Source organism: Oncorhynchus mykiss, chromosome 17, assembly GCF_013265735.2.
Source record: "Oncorhynchus mykiss isolate Arlee chromosome 17, USDA_OmykA_1.1, whole genome shotgun sequence".
NCBI lineage: Eukaryota > Metazoa > Chordata > Actinopteri > Salmoniformes > Salmonidae > Oncorhynchus > Oncorhynchus mykiss.
In genome coordinates, this window is record NC_048581.1 from 33,943,550 (window position 1) to 33,963,713 (window position 20,164).

Consider the following 20,164-nt stretch of genomic DNA (forward strand, 5'->3'; position numbering starts at 1 on the left):
TGGAAATCTAAATAAAGGAATGGAATAAGAATATATGGATGAGCAAAGGCATAGCGTCATAGGCAAGATGGTATAAAATACAATTTATACATATGAGATTAATGCAAGATATGGAAACATTATTTAAGGTGACTAGTGATTCATTTATTCAAGTGGCCAATGATTTCAAATCTGTATGTATGGAGCAGCCTCTGTGTTAGTGATGGCTATTTAACTGTCTGATGGCCTTGAGATGGAAGCTCTTTTTCAGTCTCGGTCCCAGCTTTGATGCACCTGTACTGACCTCTCCTTCTGGATGATAGCGGGGTGAACCGGCAGTGGCTCGGGTGGTTGTTGTCACAGGAAGGCCAAAAAAATAATCTAGGACATCGGGTGTTGTAAGTGTCCTGGAGGGCAGGTAGTATGACATTGGTGTTGCTTTGTGCAGACCGCACTACTCTCTGGAGAGCCTTGCGGTTGTGGGAGGTGCAGTTACCATACCAGGCGGTGATGCAGCCCAGCAGGATGCTCTCAATTGTCTATCTGTACATTTTTAGGTGACAACTACATTTCTTCAGACTCCTGATATTGAAGAGACGCTGTTGCGCCTTCACCACACTCTGTATGGATGGACCATTTCAGTTTGCCCGTGATATGCACATCGAGGAACATAACTTTCCATCTTCTCCACTGCTGTCCCGTTGATATGGATAGGGGGGTGCTCCCTCTGCTGTTTCCTGAAGTCCATGATCATCTCCTTTGTTTTGTTGATGTTGAGTGAGGGGTTGTTTTGCTGACACCACACTCAGTGCCCTCACCACCTCCCTGTAGGCTGTGTCGTCGTTGCTAATCAAGCCTACTAATGTTGTGTCTGCAAACTTGATGATTGAGTTGGCGGCATGGGTGTACAGGGAGTACAGGAGGGGGCTGAGCAGGCACCCTTGTGGGGCCCCAGTGTTGAGGATCAGCGATCTGGAGATGTTGTTTCCTACCATCACCACCTGGGGGCGGCCCGTCAGGGCGTCCAGAACCCAATTGCACAGGGTGGGGTTGAGCTTGGAGGGTACTATGTTGTTGAATGCTGAGCTGTAGTCAACAAACAGCATTCTTACGTAGGTATTCCTCTTGTCCAGATGGGATAGGGCAGTGTTATGGTGATGTGCGTCATCTGTGGACCTATTGGAGCAGTAAGTGAAGTGGGTCTAGGGTGACAGGTAAGGTGGAGGTGATATGAACCTTGATTATCCTTTCAAAGCACTTCATGATGACAGAAGTGAGTGCCACGGGGCGATAGTCATTTAGTTCAGTTACCTTTGCCTTGTGTACTGGAAAAATGGTGGCCATCTTGAAGCATGTGGGGACAGCATACTAGGAATGGTGAGCGATTGAATGTGTCGGTAAATACACCAGCCACCTGGTCTGCGCATGCTCTGAGGATGCGGCTAGGGATGCCGTCTGGGCTGGCAGTCTAGTGAAGGTTAACACTTTCAAATGTCTTACTCACGTCGGCCATGGAGAGGGTGGGGCTCACAGTCCTCGGTAGCTGGCCACGTGGATGGCACTGTATTATCCTCAAAGCGGGCAAAGAAAGTGTTTAGTTTGTCTGGAAGCAAGACGTCGGTGTCTGTGACATGGCTGGTTTTCTTTTTGTAGTCCGTGATTGTCTGTAGACCCAACTCATGTTTATGGAAGCTCAAAATGTAAACGAGGCTACAACAATATTTCACCACTTTGCAAAGAAGGCTTTTGCGATTTATGATGATGACAGTGTATACCAAGCTATTTCAGGTATTTTTAAGTTGTATTCTTTTTTTGATTGACATCCCCAGTAGGTTTCCAGCCGTCCCTACATATCTCCCCAACCAAAGCCACCTGTGCGTCCTTCTCACATGTCCCTAAATCAGAAACATCAGTCTGCAATCACTCCTATCCACTGGTAACCGGCAGAGACCAGAGGCAGGAGAAGATAAAGCACTCCCATAAGTCATCAGCAGCTAAAAGATGGCTCACGAATGGGCCCTATAATTCCATCTGGATGTGATGGGATTGTAGAGGAATGGCTTTATGCTACCAAAGAGACTGGATGACACGAGACAGGGCATGGAGATGGAGACAGCGTCTGAATTAGCCACACTGTTCTCATGCAATTTTAATGTCACCCGTGGTGGTGGTCTATTATGCAGAGGAAGTGAGAAGGAGGGCAATTTTTATATTTCAGCTTCCTTCTCCTTTAAATGGCAGTGTGTCCCGGTCACCATCGTCATATTTGCTAGAAGTTTTTGTTTGTGGTCTATACCATGTCAAATCAGGAACTTTATTCAACTTCATTAATTGATAACTCCACAGTAGAGAATTATGAGCACCTAGTTATGAGAATTAATTAGTTGTATTTCAATGAATTCCTCTGAATTGACTGAAAGGGAATACAGTGTAGGCTAGTACAACCCTGGCTTGTGTTTTCTGTTGAGGGAACCCAATATCTCTTATTCATGTGAGCTAACATCATACTTGTTTTTCTGCATTGTGCCTTTTTCTTCTTCTGAGTGCACCTTGGGACGTTGTGTAAATAATTAAGAGAGAGCTAATTTCAAGCTTCCTTTTAGCCCACAGCTAACTTACATACTGCAATGAATAATTAGACCTAATTGTTCTACTAGCCCACATCTTAACCTATTGTAGCTGAACAGTACTTGACCCTGTGAAGACTAATCAATGCTGTATGCTTGGTTCGAATGTGTGGCATTATTTCTGTACTATACTACTTTGCTTTACCATGCAAATAAATCTATAGTGTTTTTGATACCAGATCTCATTACCTTTTGGATGTATGGACTAACTGCGTTATGGTATTGAAAACGTCTTGTCTATGCTTGCTCAAAGAACCCCCCCCCCCCCACGCTGTTGACTATGCCTCGAGGTTAATCCGAAATGGAATTTCCTACAGATGCCCATTGAGAAGTTTAATAGTGGCTTTGTAGCCACTTTCATTAAATATGACTCATGCTCTTATAAAAGCGCCATTACTCTTTGAAATTGGACCTCTGTAATCCGTCATGCCAAGTTTCAACATTGGTGACCGCCTATGTGCTACCATTTGCACTAGTTGTTATTTACCCTGTGTTCAATGTAGTCTAGAGTCTAGATATCCATTCAGTTTGTTTCCAGATTACATTTAGCCAAATCCCATTCTTAAAACCAATTCTGTATTTTTCTGAATCTATAGACTTTGGCTGTATCGTCAACTTATTTTTAGAACTTGCTGAAAAGAATGGATTGAGGCTCAATGCCGTGTGTGTGTTTTCAATATGAAAAGAATGTCATGCAAGCCTACTGTACTACTCTGTCAAGCTGCGTGTGTGTGCACGCTTGAGTTCGCTCTGTGCATCCAGGTGAAATGATACGTAGGCACACTGCGGGACTAGTTCTCATTTTATGATTGGCTCTTGGTGCTCTATTTCTGGCAGTCTGTTTCCATGGCTCTAAACAGACTTTGTAATGGGATATTTCAATTTAAATGAAAAATCACCACAAAGTTCGATTATCTGCCTGTTTTGGAATAAGAATACTAATACGAGTGACTAGAGCGGAATTTTTCCACAATGGAAATGCACATTCAGCCGGCTACAACAGTTTCCTCATATTTATCTCCAAGCTCTTTGATGATGAACTCAGGGCTAAATGCTCGGGGGTTAGCCTAATTTTCTGCTGCTATGCCCACGCCAAGCATAATCATGTGACTGTCTTGTGAAGGCAGGGGGAGCAAAGTGTTTTATTCCTCTGGCTTTGTCGATTCCAGGGAGTGTAGAGATTGTGGGCTAGATTGGACTCCTACCCTGTCATTTTCTATCCCAAGGCTTCCATTTTCTTGTACATCTCTATCCAGTTTAATTCATAACTTGTAGCGTGGATTGTAAACGGAGCAACCTCAATGAATTAATGTTTGCTTGAGCTGTGCTTTTTTTCTGCTAATAATGACAGTGGAAGTCTCAAGATGTTGGAATCTTGTAGAACTTAGGTATATCAACTATGCATGGCAGTCAAAATAGTAGCTATATATAGCCTATATAATATTTATGTTTTGTAAATAGTTAACAGGAGCATCACTCTGACTTGTCTTGGAGCATTATTAAGCCTCCTGTTGACAAGCTTTCTGTGTAGCGCGTAACAAGACCAGACAATTGAGCTGTGTATTCCCCCCACTTGACCCTAGAGCAGTTTCCCAAATGGAGGTTAGTAGTGGCTAGTCCTTTCTGTGTCACTAAAAAACAACTTGTGAAAAGAAGTAGGCTATTGTTTTGCTCTGATGGGTCCAAAGAAAATCCCCAAAAGTGAGGTTATGGCATTAAAAGGAACCACTGCCTGAAGAGTGACCTAACATCTACCTTCATTTTCTTCCACTTCCCTCCACTAAGTGTATTAGGTCCTAGGTCCACTAGGCAATGTCAATCATGGTGTACCCCAGGGAAGACCGTCTGGAGAAGCTGTCCCAGGAGGAGATCATCTCCAGCACCAAGCTGGTGATCCAGGGCCTGGAGGCGCTGAAGAGCGAGCACAATTCCATCTTGCACAGCCTGCTGGAGACCATCCGCTGCCTGAAGAAGGACGAGGAGGCCAACCTGGTGCACGAGAAGTCCAGCCTGCTGCGCAAGTCAGTGGAGATGATCGAGCTGGGGCTGGGCGAGGCGCAGGTAAGGGTTGAGGGTCCAAGGGTGATGGGAAGAGACTTGGGGTGGTTAAAGCACAGTTTCTCAATCCATTCTTGGGGGGGATCCCCATGAGTTAACGTTAAACAGGAGTTAATGTTGCATGCGTCAGAGTTTCATGTTTTGAAGTTAACTTGTCTTTCTCTGGTTTATGTAGGCTGCCTGTCTCTGGCCACATGAATCCACCGCTGCCACAAATTGTGACCTTCATTATTAATCAATCAATCAATTGGATTTATAAAGATGTCACAAAGTGCTTATACAGAAACACAGCCTAAAACCACAAAGAACAAGCAATGCAGATGTAATGCAATGCAGATGCAATGCAGAAGGAAAAACTCGCTCAAAAGGCAGGAACCTAAGAAGAAACCTAGAGGAACTAGGCTCTGAGAGTTGGCCGGTCCTCTTCTGGCTGTGCCGGGTGGCAATTACAAGAGTACATGGCCATTAAGGCCAGATCGTTCTTCAAGATGTTCAAACGTTCATAGATGACCAGCAGGGTCAAATAATAATCAGTGGTTGTAGAGGGGCAACAGGTCAGCACCTCAGGAGTAAATGTCAGCTGGCTTTTCATAGCCAAGCATTCAGAGGCTGAGACAGCAGGTGCTGGAGAGGGTGAGAGAGAGGAGGTCCAGGACAAGGTAGTACACCCTGTGAACAGGTCAGAGTTCCATAGCCACAGGCAGAACAGCAGAAACTGGATCAGAAGCATGACCAGGGAGACGGGTACAGCCAGGAGTCACCAGGTCGTTCTGAGGCATGGTCCTAGGGCTGAATCGCATACATAATTAATTGATCCCTCTACATGTATGCACTTTTCTCTATCAGGTGATGATGGCCCTGTCTGCCCACCTGAACGCTGTGGAGTCGGAGAAGCAGAAGCTGCGTGCCCAGGTACGTCGACTGTGCCAAGAGAACCAGTGGCTGCGGGACGAGCTGGCGGGCACCCAGCAAAAGCTGCAGAAGAGCGAACAGAGTGTGGCCCAGCTGGAAGAGGAGAAGAAGCATCTGGAGTTCATGAATCAGCTGAAGAAGTACGACGAGGATGTGTCCCCTACTGTGAGTTGTTATGCACTCACATACACCCATACTTAGATGCACAACACAATCACTTGCACGCAAGCACAAACGCACTGCTGCCAAATCAGTTCATGAAGTATGAAGAGAACACATTTCTTTCTCTGAGGTAATAAACACACAAACTCCCTGATCATAAACAATTGAACCAGCTCCAGAGCTGTGATCCTAATGCAAGTAATCAGGCATTGCATAAGCCTCGGCTGATGAAGTCGCTTCTGGGGGGTTGCAACTGTGACCTGTCGATAATACTTGACCTCTTCTCTACTGCCTATGTAGTCTACATTCTCTATTCTCAACCAGGATTTGGATCTCTCCATTTATGTGCAAGATAATTTTTAGAGCGGATTGATGGCTAGGGAATTCTCCCTATGAGATGAAATGAGAGCTGAGAGCACGTCTTTTGTAAAACCTAGCAGCCTATTAGTTAACTAGACAGACGAGTGCCATATTCTGTCATAAAAGAGCCATTTCACTCCTCGTAATCTTCTTTATTCTTCCCTCTTTTTCTCCCTTTCCATGAGCAGTGCAGGCTGCCAAGGTGAATGAATGGGTCTCACTCACCATCTTTAATATATATATTATAATAATGAATTTACCCTTTATTTAACTAGGCAAGTTGGTTAAGAACAAATTCTTATTTATAATGACGCCCCAACCATTATGAACTGATTAAAGTGTATGTTGGGCGGAAGTCATCTGTCCCTTGGCTGCTGTTAAGGCAACTCATTTAGCCATTAACATTTATACATATTGACGAGAGCTCGTTAATATGTACCAAATGTAGTCCAGACTGGAATTTAGCACTGTTCAAATGATGTCGGCTGTTGAATATTTATAGTTCCTGTACGTGTCTGGGAATGCAAGGACAGATGGTATGAATGTGGAAGGTGGGGTGGAGTGTTTCTAGTTCAGCCTGAAGGGAACCGTGATGAGGTGCATGAGTCTCCTTGAGCACCCTGCTGTCTGTCAAACATTGACTCTAAATTCGATGGAAACTTCTTGTGGCCATCTGGGTTTTAAAGGCACAATGTAACTTTAATTTCTAGTCAAAAGTGCTACCCTGGCTGTTTGTAAACTGTGGGGTAGGTCTTGGCAAATGTAACTGCCACTGAGTATATAATTAGAATTCCACTCCTTAGACTAAACCAGATGTCCTGAAAAAGGATGAAATTGGCAATAAGCGACATTGTTTTATTTCCAGGAGGAGAAAGATGGAGAGCCTCCTAAAGATACACTGGACGACCTCTTCCCCAATGATGAGGAGGAAAACAGTCAAGGAAGTAAGCGGTCTGTCTACTACAACCATATCCTGCGTCGTCATACAGTATCGGATTAGTATAGATTTTTTCATGTTCATATCTTTGGTGCATAACGTCAAACAACAACCTGTTGCGTCATCTTATTTTTTATTTATTTAAGGTCTCATATTTGAAATAAATTTGCTCTAATATTGAGCTGAGGACCCTCAAATCCAATAATTTTATCAGCACAGAACTGGCATTTTATTAGTCTTCAAATCTTTATATTTTATTGATTGAGAATTCCAAATCCATATTATACGAATGTAAAACTCTGCGGCAACTGCCCAAACCTTCTAACTGTGAACAAACCGCATATGCCCCTGCCCCGTCCTCTCCTTCAGTGCCGCACCAGCATAACAGCGCAGCGGTGGCCGCTGCCCAGCAGGGTGGCTATGAGATCCCAGCCCGCCTGAGGACCCTCCACAACCTGGTTATCCAGTACGCCTCCCAGGGCCGCTACGAGGTGGCCGTGCCCCTCTGCAAACAGGCCCTGGAGGACCTGGAGAAGACATCCGGACACGACCACCCTGACGTGGCCACCATGCTCAACATCCTGGCCCTGGTCTACAGGTGTGTGTGTGGTTGAGTGTGTCTTTGTGTCGTAGCCCACCATATTAACCCTTCTCCTGCTGGAGCCGTGTTATCACACTTATGTGCGGCTGTCCTTTGTCATTATACTGTAACACCTCTGTAACCACACATTTTCACCACCAATACCACTTATCTACACACTGCTTCTCTCTTCTGTACAGAATGTATTCCGGATCTTTTTCTTTTAGACTTATGTATTTCCCTTTTCTTTTTTTTCTTTTTTTCAGGGACCAGAACAAATACAAGGAGGCGGCTCACCTGCTCAACGACGCACTGTCTATCCGGGAGAAAACCCTTGGGAAAGACCACCCTGCGGTGAGCTAGTCTACCGGATGGAGCAATATCTTTTCTCACTAGACAAAAGGGACTTTTCTGAATTTTTTTGTTGTTGTTAATCTTTGGTTGGATATTAAGATTTGCTAGGACATGGGTTGGAGTTAGTCAGGTTGAAACCGCCGTTAGCGGCTCCAAGGGCTGGTTAATCCTAAAGCATGTGGGCCATTAATACATTACAGGAATGTACTATTTGTCATGTTCCTAATGGCAAATCTGGTTGTGTCAGCACTTGGACAGGCATCTAGCCAGAGAGATGTTAGTTAATATGCATTCATACACATCCACATCACAGGCTCTTGGAAAGTACATGGCATGATGGGAATGCAAAAGGTCCTCAGTCACTGTAGTGTAAAGTGCTCCCAAAGGTGAAATGTCCGTTATCACAAATTGTATAACTATTGTCAATTTATATTAATGTCATAATGTAGTGGTGTTAGAGGTCTATAAGATTACACATTTTGTAGTTGCACTTTTGGGAGCACTAAAACAGTACAGGCTCCCTTGTTTGACTCACCTCACTGCAGGCACAGAGCAGCTACATAACATGATGAAAGCTGCTCACTAATCCTTCTGTTTCTCAGGTGGCTGCGACACTGAACAATCTGGCAGTGCTGTATGGAAAGAGGGGGAAGTACAAGGAAGCTGAGCCCCTTTGCAAGAGGGCTCTGGAGATCAGAGAGAAGGTGGGTCCAGTGCAGTACATACCCAGTGCAGACATACTTGGTACAAAGATACAATGTCAGTTCATTTGTACTGTGCGACATTCAATTAGCAATATTACCCATGAATGTACTCAACAATTGCAAATGTCACAATCTGGAATTGAAAAGTAACTTTACATAGGTGGTGCTAATAACCGAAGTTCATCACCAGCTCATTAATCATTTTTAACTTGGCGAGGCGTTGATATGAGGTCCTATTATATTTTTTGTAGCTTTGATGATAGCGGAGGTTCTTTAATAAATGATGCCGTCACTCTGTTCCAGAACAGTTCTAATGGTTTCATGGCAGCCATAACACATCAATGTTTTATCATATATACAGTACCAGTCAAAAGTTTGGGCACACCTATTCATTCCATTCCTCATTTTTCTTTATTTTTACTATTTTCTACATTGTAGAATAATAGTGAGGACATCAAAACTATGAAATAACACATGGAATCATGTAATAACCAAAAAAGTATTAAACAATTCAAATATTTTTGATTCTTCAAAGTAGCCACCTTTTGCCTTGATCACAGCTTTGCACACTCATTCTCTCAAACAGCTTCATGAGGAATGCTTTTCCAACAGTCTTGAAGGAGTTCCCACATATGCTGAGCACTTGTTGGCTGCTTTTTCTTCACTCTGCGGTCCAACTCATCCCAACCATCTCAATTGGGTTGAGGTCGGGTGATTGTGGAGGCCATGTCACTCTCCTTGGTCAAATAACCCTTACACAGCCTGGGGGTGTGTTTAGGATCATAATCCTGTTTAAAAACAAATGATAGTCCCACTAAGCACAAACCAGATGGGATGACGTATCGCTGCAGAATGCTGTGGTAGCCTTGCTAGTTAAGTGTGCCTTGAATTCTAAATAAATCAGTGTCACCAGCAAAGCACCATCACACCACCGCCATGCTTCACGGTGGGAACCGCACATGTGGAGATCCTTCGTTCACCTACTCTGCGTCTCACAAAGACACAGCGGTTGGAACCAAAAATCTCAAATTTGGCCTCATCAGACCAAAGGACAAACTTCCACTGGTCTAATGTCCATTGCTCGCATTTCTTGGCCCAAGCAAGTCTCTTCTTATTTAGTGGTTTCTTTGCAGCAATTCGACCATGAAGGCCTGATTCATGCAGTCTCCTCTAAACAGTTGCTGTTCAGATGTCTGTTATTTGGGCTGCAATCTGAGCTACAATTAACTCTAAGGAACTTATCTTCTGCAGCAGAGGTAACTCCGGGTTTTCCTTTTCTATGGCAGTTCTTAAAATGTTCCGCATTGACTGGCCATGTCTTGAAGTAATGGACTGTCGTTTCTCTTTGCTTATTTGAGCTGTTCTTGCCATAATATATGGACTTGGTCTTTTACCAACTAGGGCTGTCTTCTGTATACCACCCCTACCTTACACAACATAACTGATTGGCTCAAATGCATTAAGAAGGAAATAAATTCCACAAATTAACTTTTAACAAGGCACACCTGTTAATTGAAATGCATTCCAGGTGACTACCTAATGAAGCTGGTTGAGAGAATGGTGTGAGTGTGCAAAGCTGTCATTAAGGGTGGCTACTTTTAATAATCTAAAATATATTTTGATTTAACACCATTTGGTTACTACATGATTCCATATGTTTAGTTAATAGTTTTGATGTCTTCACTATTATTCTGCAATGTGTAAAATAAAGAAAAATCCTAGAATGAGTAGGTGTCAACTTTTGACTGAGACTTTATACAATACGTCTTTCAGAATGAGTTGCTATCTCTAGAAATGTTTCAATGATTATTTGGCTGCACCTCAACTCGTGTTGGTTGATGCTTCTGTCCTCTCGCCTCCCATATAGGTGCTGGGCAAGGACCATCCTGATGTGGCCAAGCAGCTGAACAACCTGGCCCTGCTGTGCCAGAATCAGGGCAAGTACGAGGAGGTGGAGTACTACTACTGCCGTGCCCTGGAGATCTACGAGCGCCGGCTGGGCCCTGACGACCCCAACGTGGCCAAGACCAAGAACAACTTGGTGAGGGGGCTGCCTGGCTTGACTGCTGTGCTTGAGTCTACTGCTGCTCAGGGGTGAACAACTCATGTCTGCTGGTTTTCTCTTTCCTCTGACACTAATTGCACAAATCAGACATTGGTTTCAAATTAAGAACAAAAACCAGCAGACACTAAGGCCATACGACACAGGTGTCAAACTCATTCCACGGGGGGGGGGGGGGGGGGGGGGGGAGGGGCTTAATACAAATATTTAAAAAACACTAGGCTTTCCATGGAATTAATTTGACACCCCTGTCCTATGAGAACCAAAGTTGCTCATCCATACCATAGCTCTTTGATCCTGTTATGTTGTTTTTATTTATATTGGTATTAGACTAAACAAGATGGTGCAAGGATGAGAATGAACTTTGTTTTCCTTTTAAAGATCAAAAACCGTGATGGTTGCATCTGGTTCAGTGATTTGCTTTGTGCGTACTTGTAGTTCAAAGGTGAAATGTCTGAACCTTTTCTCCCGTCTCCCAGGCTTCGTGTTACTTGAAGCAGGGGAAGTACAAGGAGGCGGAAATCCTTTACAAAGAGATCCTCACCCAAGCTCACGAGAAGGAATTTGGATCCGTGGATGGTGAGCAAACTAGTCCAAAACTCGAAAGGGCCACAACAAACACTTGGGGACAGTAGTCACTTTGCCTCACTTTTTTTTCAGAATGTTCTTCATCTACACAGTTACAGTACGATCTAGTGTTTCTTTCACATTAAATGGCTGTTCAGTCAATCGACATCAACGTGAGTCCATTTACATAACTCCTTGTGAATTCAAAGTCTTCGGTTTCTAGAAGGAACAATAGAGCACCTGACTGTACTGACCATAGACGTACAATAAGTCTGTGGTTCTGACATTTTAGAACACCGTTATTTCACACACAGCTAGTTTGCCAGCAGACAATGCTAACTGTGATTTGTCACATTTTGCCATCAATTGTTAGGATGGGTTATTATGACACCCAGTTAATGACAATGAAGTGTAGCGGTTCATTGCTAATGAGAACATAGTCAACATTCGACTTGAAGTACAGAATGGTGCAGGATAGAGCAGACTGATTTTAAGAGCTGTTCAAGAAATACTTCAATCATTTTTGAATTTCTATACAAAGAAAGCAACTGGTTACTAAGAGTATATGAAAGGATTGTTTAGTATATTTAAAATTAAAATAAATTTAGATGTAAAGATTTTGAATATATTTTAAGGGCTAACTAAACAATGTTTTTTTTTTGTTAAATTACCCCATTGGAAGAAGAGGATTTAACTTCTTCCCATATTGAATGTATTGGAAACTTTTTCCTGGCATTTGCAAGCTGTACCTGATAGTTTTCACTTGCGGTGTTAAGGATGATCAAAGTGCCATAAAAGGTCTTCTTGAACGTTCTCTCTAAATGCCATATTATTGTAGGATAATCACTGGGAGTGTGCATATGATACACAGCAATGAAGGTAAGTGGAAACATTGGTGGGGTTTTTCCCAGAGTGAAATATGCACATATCTGAAACAAGAACAAAATCCAACTTGGTTTACATAGGTGTTTCTTATTATATTGCTCTCCATTTAATTATTTATTACCATTTGCGATACAAAGATATTTAAGTCTCGGTTTTTTGTGTCTTCATGCATGAGGGCATGGAATTGTCTAGACTTTGTTAGTTTCGTGTTTTCTTTTCTTTTTTTTATCTTGTGTAAAATTCCATACTTTGTTATAGTTTATATAATAGTGGCATTGTTTTTTTGTTTTTCTTTGGTTCTTCTGTCATGGAGTCGTCTCTTATTTCAAACCTTTCTTTGGAAATCCCTCCTTGAAGTAGTGTGACACAATGCCTTCGTAACACTGTTATAGGATCACATGTATTTTTTTATACATAACATACATGACCACTTATGACTACTAGCATAATACTTATGTCGCTGTAAAGAAAACAAAGATTGGTTATCATACTGTAAAAAAAAAAATGGATAAGTATGTCTTCATTATGATAGTGTTTTTCAGGCTTAACATGCCAAGATATTTCAAGTAAGCTACCACATGTATTCTTATTTTCTGTACTTTCATTGTCTTTCACAGTCACATGTTATGTTGAGTTTAATTGAATGTTTTTGACTGACAATATTCTGTTCATTTTATTTTGACATTTTTATGAAATCAATTAAATATGCTTCATTTATTTTTGTTTATCCATAATGAAATTGAATGGCAAAGGTATCTCTCCTCAAGATGTAACATGCGAAATGATGAGTTGACTTTGATTTGAGGTTTTAGTATTTTTACACAAGTGCCTTTCATGCCAACTTTATTTTCACGCATTTCTTTTTCCATATTCTCAATAAATTTGAGGCAGAATTGTGACCTTGTCTCTCTTGAGTTTCTTACCATGCCAATATAATGCACGGTTAATTAACAAATAGGTCTCAATTGATTCTGTGAGGGGGTGGGGATGAATTTGAGGGATTATCAGAATTCTGGTCTCAGGTTGAAACAGCGTTTTAAAACCATCTCAAACCATTACTGAGATTGAGAGGCTGCGATACGATCTTGTCACAGGAAAAAAAGGAACAAAGTTGAACTAATGTTGCCTACATGTCAGCAAGGTACAGCTGTCTACGTCTGTATCCTACCATTTGTTCAACGCCTGTCGGTTACTCGTTGGGGGTGTTTTTGCCAGCACACAGCACACCTTTCTCTTTCTCCTCTGTCTCTGCAGCTGAGAACAAACCCATCTGGATGCATGCTGAGGAGCGGGAGGAGTGCAAGGTAAAGTGTGTGTGTGAGAGAGAGAGAGCGAGCGGGCATGAACGGACATGTGGCAGGGGTGCCAATTCTTTTCAGGAACGCCTATTTGTTTACTTGTTAATTCGGTCTGGTCCCGTGTTGCTCAGTTGGTAGAGCATGGCGCTTGAAATCACCAGGTTTGAGGGTTTAATTCCCATGGGGGACCAGTAAGAGAACATTAAAATGTGTGTACTCACTGCTGTAAGTTGCTCTGGATAAGAGTGTCTGCTAAATGACAAAAATTAGGGGGAAGAATGCTTAGACGCAGCGATATGACATCATACACCGAGGCAGCAACTTCCTGCTAGCTGAAAACAACAAAAAGCTTTTCCCAAGCATGCCTCAAGGTGCACATTGCTAACAGTCAGTAGTGGTGGTCTGGACGGACTGTTTTCTGTAAGCAGGATGTTGCCCCACTGTTTGTTTGTTTGTCATAGCTGAGTCATTTTCAAAAATGTGAGGGGTTTCCCTTTCTGTGATTAAAAAAAAAATAATTAAAAATCCTCCTCTATCCAACTCTATTTTTCTATCACCAGAGCAAAGACGGCTATGGAGATTATGGCGGCTGGTATAAAAACTGCAAGGTGAACAGGTAAGAAAATAAGTCCACTTAAAGACTTGTAAGCACTACCGAAGTAAAGGAATGCTACTGATTAGCATCTCTGTAGTCACTGCAGTGATTTTGAAGTGACCTTGGTGTGTGTGTGTGTCTATCAGCCCCACTGTCAACACCACGCTACGTAATCTGGGAGCTCTGTACCGCCGGCAAGGCAAGATGGAGGCCGCTGAGACCCTGGAGGAGTGTGCCTTGAGGTCCCGAAAACAGGTCAGCTTCTCTCTCACACACACACACACATTAACCCTCAAATGTATAAAAACGCACACACGTTCAAGCTTAAATCCACACTATGAAATCCAAACTTGTGTATATTAAGTTATGGAAATGCTCGAACTGAATGTTGACATTCACAGAGACTTTAAGATCTATTGTTGCATATTGAGTATTAGTATTTCCCTATTTCTTGCTTGCCTTTCTTTGATCCAGGGCACATCCATATATTCATGGACTATTTTGCTTGATTGTGTGTTTGTGACTGCATGGTTTACTGATTTTTACCAATCAGTTGCACCAATTACTTTCAATAATAATGTAAGAACAAAAGGTGAAATCATATTGGAAGGATTTGTGTGTTTTGTTCAGGGTGGGGTGGAGCTGCAGAGAGACGGAGACAGGAGGAGGAGCAGGGAGAGTCTGAGCAGCGTAAAATATGAGAGCCCCTCCGAAGCAGGGGAGGACGGCAGCGTGGACTGGAACGGGGTGAGTGCACTGCACAGACACACACCTAAGCCTTCTTATATTATTTAAGAAGGCATTGAGTGCATATGTACTGTAAAATATATACAAAATTATGTGGACACCCCTTCAAATTAGTAAATTAGGCTATTTCAGCTGCACCCGTTGCTGACAGGTGTATAAAATCGAGCACACCACCATGCAATCTCCATAGGCCACCATTTGGCAGTAGAATGGCCTTACAAAAGAGCTCAGTGACTTTCAACTTGGCACCATCATAGGATGCCACCTTTCCAACAAGTCAGTTTGTCAATTTCTGCCCTGCTAGAGCTGCCCCGCTCAACTGTAAGTGCTGTTATTGTGATGTGAAAACGTCTAGGAGCAACAACGGCTCAGCCGCGAAGTGGTAGGCATCACAAGCTCACAGAATGGGACAGTTGAACCGTGTAAAAATCATCTGTCCTCACTCACTACCGAGTTCCAAACTGCCTCTTCAAGTCAGCACAAGAACTGTTCGTTGGGAGCTTCACGAAATGGGTTTAGATGGCAGTCCGATGGATGAACCCAGGTTTGGCGGATGCTAGGAGAACGCTACCTGCACCAATGCATAGTGCAAACTGTAAAGTTTGGTGGAGAAGGAATAATGGTCTGAGGCTGTTTTTCATGGTTTGGGCTAGGCCCCTCGGTTCCGGTGAAAGGAAATCTTAATGCTACAGCATACAATTACATTCTAGACGATTCTGTGCTTCCAACTTTGTGGCAACAGTTTGGGGTAGGCCCTTTCCTGTTTCAGCATGACAATTCCCTGTGCACACAACGCCATACAGAAATGGTTTGTCGAGATTGGTGTGGAAGAACTTTACTGCCCTGCACAGAGCCCTGACCTCAACCCCATCGATCACCTTTGGAATGAATTGGAATGCTGACTACGAGCCAGACCTAATCGCCCAACATCTATGCCCGACCTCACTAATGCTCTTGTTGCTCAATGGAAGCAAGTGCCCGCAGCAATGTTCCAACATCTAGTGGAAAGCCTATGCAGAAGAGTGGAGGCTGTTAAAGCAGCAAAGGGGGGACCAACTCGATATTAATGCCCATGATTTTGGAATGAGATGTTCGACGAGCACTTGTCAATCCAGAAGACATGTTATTTATTTATATCCTCTAATAATGTATTTTATATATTATACTTGGTTTAATATATACTAGGTATACATGACAGACTGACCAGGTGAATCCAGGTGAAAGCTATAATCCCTTATTGATGTCACTTGTTAAATCCACTTCAATCAGTGTAGATGGAGGGAGACGGGTTGAGAGGGATTTTTAAGCCTTGAGACATCGATTGTGCCATTCAGAGGGTGAATGGGCAAGGCAAAAAATGTAAGTGCCTTTGAACGGGGTATGGTAGTAGGTGCCAGGCGCACTGGTTTGTCAAGAACTGCAAAGCTGCTGGGTTTTTCACGTTCAACAGTTTCCTGTGTGTATCAAGAATGGTCCACCACACAAAGGACATCCAACTAACTTGACGAGACCGTAGGAAGCATTGGAGTCAACATGGGCCAGCATCCCTGTGGTACTCTTTCGACACCTTGTAGAGTCCATGCCTTGACGAATTGAGGCTGTTCAATATTAGGAAGGTGTTCCTAATGTTTGGTATACTCAGTGTATAATGGTTTCTAATCAGTTTTAAAGCAGATTCTCCACAGCCCTGCTCCCTACTGTAGATGGCTAGGTGCACGCTGCATTGCAGGGTGAGCAGACTGCCAAGGTGCCCCTCGAGTCCCACTGCGGTTCACACTGATTGTCATTAGCTGACTCATCGATATTGCGTTCAGTGCAGCGTAGCGAATACTACAAAAGCTTTGTCTTCTCTAAACCTTTTCAAATGATTACTGTGGTTTATAATTGTCAATTATTTGTGGCCCTACACTGTGTCTTCTACATTTAATTATTTATGACAAATGCAAGTGTGCAGTCATGTTTGATACTGATTATATTTATATTGGTCATAAAATAATGTTCTAAGCTTTGTTCTAATCTTGCTTTGTTCCTCTCTAGAATGGTGTGTTAACCTTGTGTTTTTCTGCCTGTCATTTTTTTTCTTCTTTCTCTTTTTTGTTGTATCTCTCTTTCTCCCTGTTCTGGTTCTCTCTCTCCTCAATCTCTCTTGTATCGGTCTCTTTCGCTCGCCACTTTTCTTCTTGTTCTCTTTCTCCTTCATTCATTAGGCCTAAATCAGCGGGATGACCTTCCTCCGCCTCACTCTTCTCAACCAATCAAAATCAAGCCAATCGAATCAAAATGGATGCCCCTCGTCATTTCCTCTGTGTGAAGCCTCTTCTAATCTCTCATGAAGGACTCCTCCTTCATCCCCACTCCAAATCCTGGCCCAAACTGATTATACCTTTCACCGCCCCCTCTACGCATGCTCTCTATCTTCTTCTACACTCTACCCCTCGTCTCCTTGTCTCTTGCCCTCTTCTTGCGTTTTCTTTATACCTCATTTTCTTTCTAGTTATCTTCCTATCTCATTCATGCCCACTGATTTCTCTCATCGTTCTGCATCATCTTTCAGCCCTTCTCTTCATCTATCCATCTCTCCCCCTCTGTCCCTCCCTTTCTCTTGCTGTGTCATCACTTGTATAGTGTGTATGATATTCTAACCAATAAGAGATGTTGGACAGTGGCACCAGAGGCCAATTGAACACTGGAAACTTAACTATCAAAGCTTCGGATTGGTTGTTTGATTTTCCCTCTTCTGTTCTCCTTGTATGCAAATATGATTGTTTTTAAATTGATCTTCCAACAAGCACAGTCGCACAGTTATAACGGCATCAATTATTAGTCCACTACCAAATGAGACCAGTCAGAATTTTTATCCCGTTTTGTTATCGCTATAACATTATTTGCCACTGAAGAGCAACTAGCTACAGTAGTGGTTTTTATTTTGCTGCAGCCAGCTTTTTGCCCTGACGTTTGACCAGGATTGAACTACCTAGGTGCCTTTTTTTTCACTTATTTTGTTTTTCACTTATTTTGTTATCTTGCTACTTGTTTTAAGTGTGACCATGACCCGTGTTAAATATGTATGCGTACTATTATGTTATATAGGAGGAAATGTAAGAAAATAAACAAATAATGTGACACTATTATGATTCCAAGTCACGTCGCCACTTACAAGCACCTTTTGAGTTTACACATCGATTACTTGTGTTATTGAGATGTATATCTGTCTCCTGTTTTATTTTGTTTACTTTGAAATAGTTTCTTATATAGCATAGTGTTTATCATAATGCTTATTTCTTTGCATTGTCCCTCTAAGCAATTGCTTAATATTTTAAGCCATTATTATTATTATTATTATTATTATTATTATTATTATATAGCCATAGGTTTAGGAATTATGGTATTGACTTTTTAAAGAGGAACAGCTTGCGAACTGTAGAATAAATGTTTGAATTTAATGGCATTTTGCAAATTGCTTCTCCAAACCCATCTTGAAAAAAATATATATAATAATCTGTAATTATGCTCCAAGCGAGATCTTGTTTCATGTTTTGAAGTAGCCATTGAAAAGGGACACAAACAGCAGATACACACAAATTAATATACACTCTGCCGCACAAAGTTGTTGTATTTGACTTTGTATTTTGTAAGCTTCCAAGTGAAATTTTGTGAGGTCCATTATTTGGTTTTACCTTGATGGTCCTCTTGTTGTTCCTCGCATAGCTCTCGCTCTTGTTATCCTCTCGTCTTAAAAGCCTACTTTACCCTGCCATGACGTAAGGCAGTCATAACAGCTTATGTTAGTTTATGACACCACTATGAATAGCCATGGCACACATGCAATTACCAAGGTTAGCTATCTTGTCAGCCAACAACCTAGTTACCTTGAACACAGTAACATGAGACCTAGCTGGTTGCTCAAAAGCTGTACGTTATAAATTGCCATGAGATTTTATGAATGCTGCTGATGACTATTGTTATGCTACGCTTTTAGCAGCTTAAAGATCGACTTTCGGTTGGGGATTGAAGTTGGGTGTGATCATATTTTGTGAGGCATCGTTGAACAGTTATGTTTCCTCACTGTAAAGATGTTTCAAACAACGCTGTTTCTTGAAATGTACTCACTGATGTCCACGACTTAACTGTCCCAGTTTCTTTTGTATTTCCCATGTTTAAGTCACTTTTAGTTTAGTTAGTATTAATATAGAATGAGGGGAAACAATGTATTTTAGTCTGTAGTACTAGTAACTAACCTTCGAGCTAGCCAGTCGTTTCAGCATTAGCCAACACCACCAAATTGAAGTTGCCTGTATGCCATGTAGTTACTCTAAGCACTTTAACGATGATATAATAACTCTGTTTCACAATCAGTGCAGGTATATACTCAATTATAGTAGATTTACAGATAATGGTTTAAAAGTGCATGTGCTATACCAAAACTGATGCGGTACTATGAGACTATTAGTTCAAGTAGTTCATGTATATTTTAAAGTAATTACGCTATTGTTACCGTATGAAAATGCAATTCCACTTAACTGTGGCATTTTAGCATCTCAGTGAACGCCGCAAACAGATTAAATATACATATATAAAAATGAGCAGTAATTGTAGAGCCAAAGCAGTAGTAGTGGAGCTAGCCAATTCTGACACACTGGCTGGCCGGTAAGCCTATGTAGTGGAGCAATTTAGCTGTGTCATACTTTTTTTCATTGGTCCATCTGTTGAAAGTTGAGCTCTCCATTACTGGTTCTCCTCTCCCGGCATTGTGTAGGCCTACGCACACCCTCGCTTGTTGTGTTGTGATGAATGTGTCTCTTAACCTGGTTTGACATCGACTGAAAATAAAGACTTTCATTTTGGGCTTTTCTTTGGCTGGATGCTTGTGTAAACCGACCTGAGGGGGAACCGCACATCCGATATGCTCTCCTCCCTCCCACTGGAGTCCATTGACCTAGTATCACTACCCGGAAGCTCTGGCGCATGATGGCTTCACTGCCATTCTAAAATGTAGTACACAGCAATAGGCTGCAAATGAATCCAATTACATTTCACCACCTTTTCTACCTGAAGTGTGCACTTGTACATTCTCCCTCGAAGTGTGTCAGTTTAAGGACTGAAGGTTTACTTCCGTGGTGGTGTGGCATCAAAGACTAGTTTCTCAAAGCAAAGAACATTTCTACAGTTTCATCTTATTCATGCATTCTTGTTTGAAATGTAAGGTATTATCTTCAACACACTGTAAATTCCTATCTCTCAAGCCCCCTACTGGAGAAGTACTGATTTTGAAATAATGCCCTTGACTATGCCTTAGTAAGGGCAGGGTTTGGTTCGGGTAGCTTCTCATCTGCAGCC

General features: G+C 42.2%; 1 protein-coding gene across 2 annotated transcripts in view; it reads left to right on the top strand.

Moving 5' to 3' along the window:
- LOC110493767 (kinesin light chain 1) overlaps window positions 1-20,164 on the top strand; it is a 32,567-nt gene that overhangs the window by 6,016 nt on the left and 6,387 nt on the right. Inside the window, exons 2-14 of one of the 2 annotated variants that reach the window (XM_021568237.2) lie at window positions 4,392-4,667; window positions 5,511-5,741; window positions 6,964-7,042; window positions 7,405-7,633; window positions 7,882-7,969; window positions 8,572-8,673; window positions 10,541-10,714; window positions 11,215-11,314; window positions 13,442-13,491; window positions 14,046-14,101; window positions 14,227-14,335; window positions 14,711-14,827; window positions 17,035-19,677. In XM_021568237.2, the coding sequence (XP_021423912.1) occupies window positions 4,419-4,667; window positions 5,511-5,741; window positions 6,964-7,042; window positions 7,405-7,633; window positions 7,882-7,969; window positions 8,572-8,673; window positions 10,541-10,714; window positions 11,215-11,314; window positions 13,442-13,491; window positions 14,046-14,101; window positions 14,227-14,335; window positions 14,711-14,827; window positions 17,035-17,040 (1,590 nt within the window). In that variant the 5' untranslated portion in view covers window positions 4,392-4,418 and the 3' untranslated portion in view covers window positions 17,041-19,677. Of the gene's footprint in view, window positions 1-4,391; window positions 4,668-5,510; window positions 5,742-6,963; window positions 7,043-7,404; window positions 7,634-7,881; window positions 7,970-8,571; window positions 8,674-10,540; window positions 10,715-11,214; window positions 11,315-13,441; window positions 13,492-14,045; window positions 14,102-14,226; window positions 14,336-14,710; window positions 14,828-17,034; window positions 19,678-20,164 lie in introns of those variants that run through there. The other variant, XM_021568235.2, reaches the window with a different exon arrangement.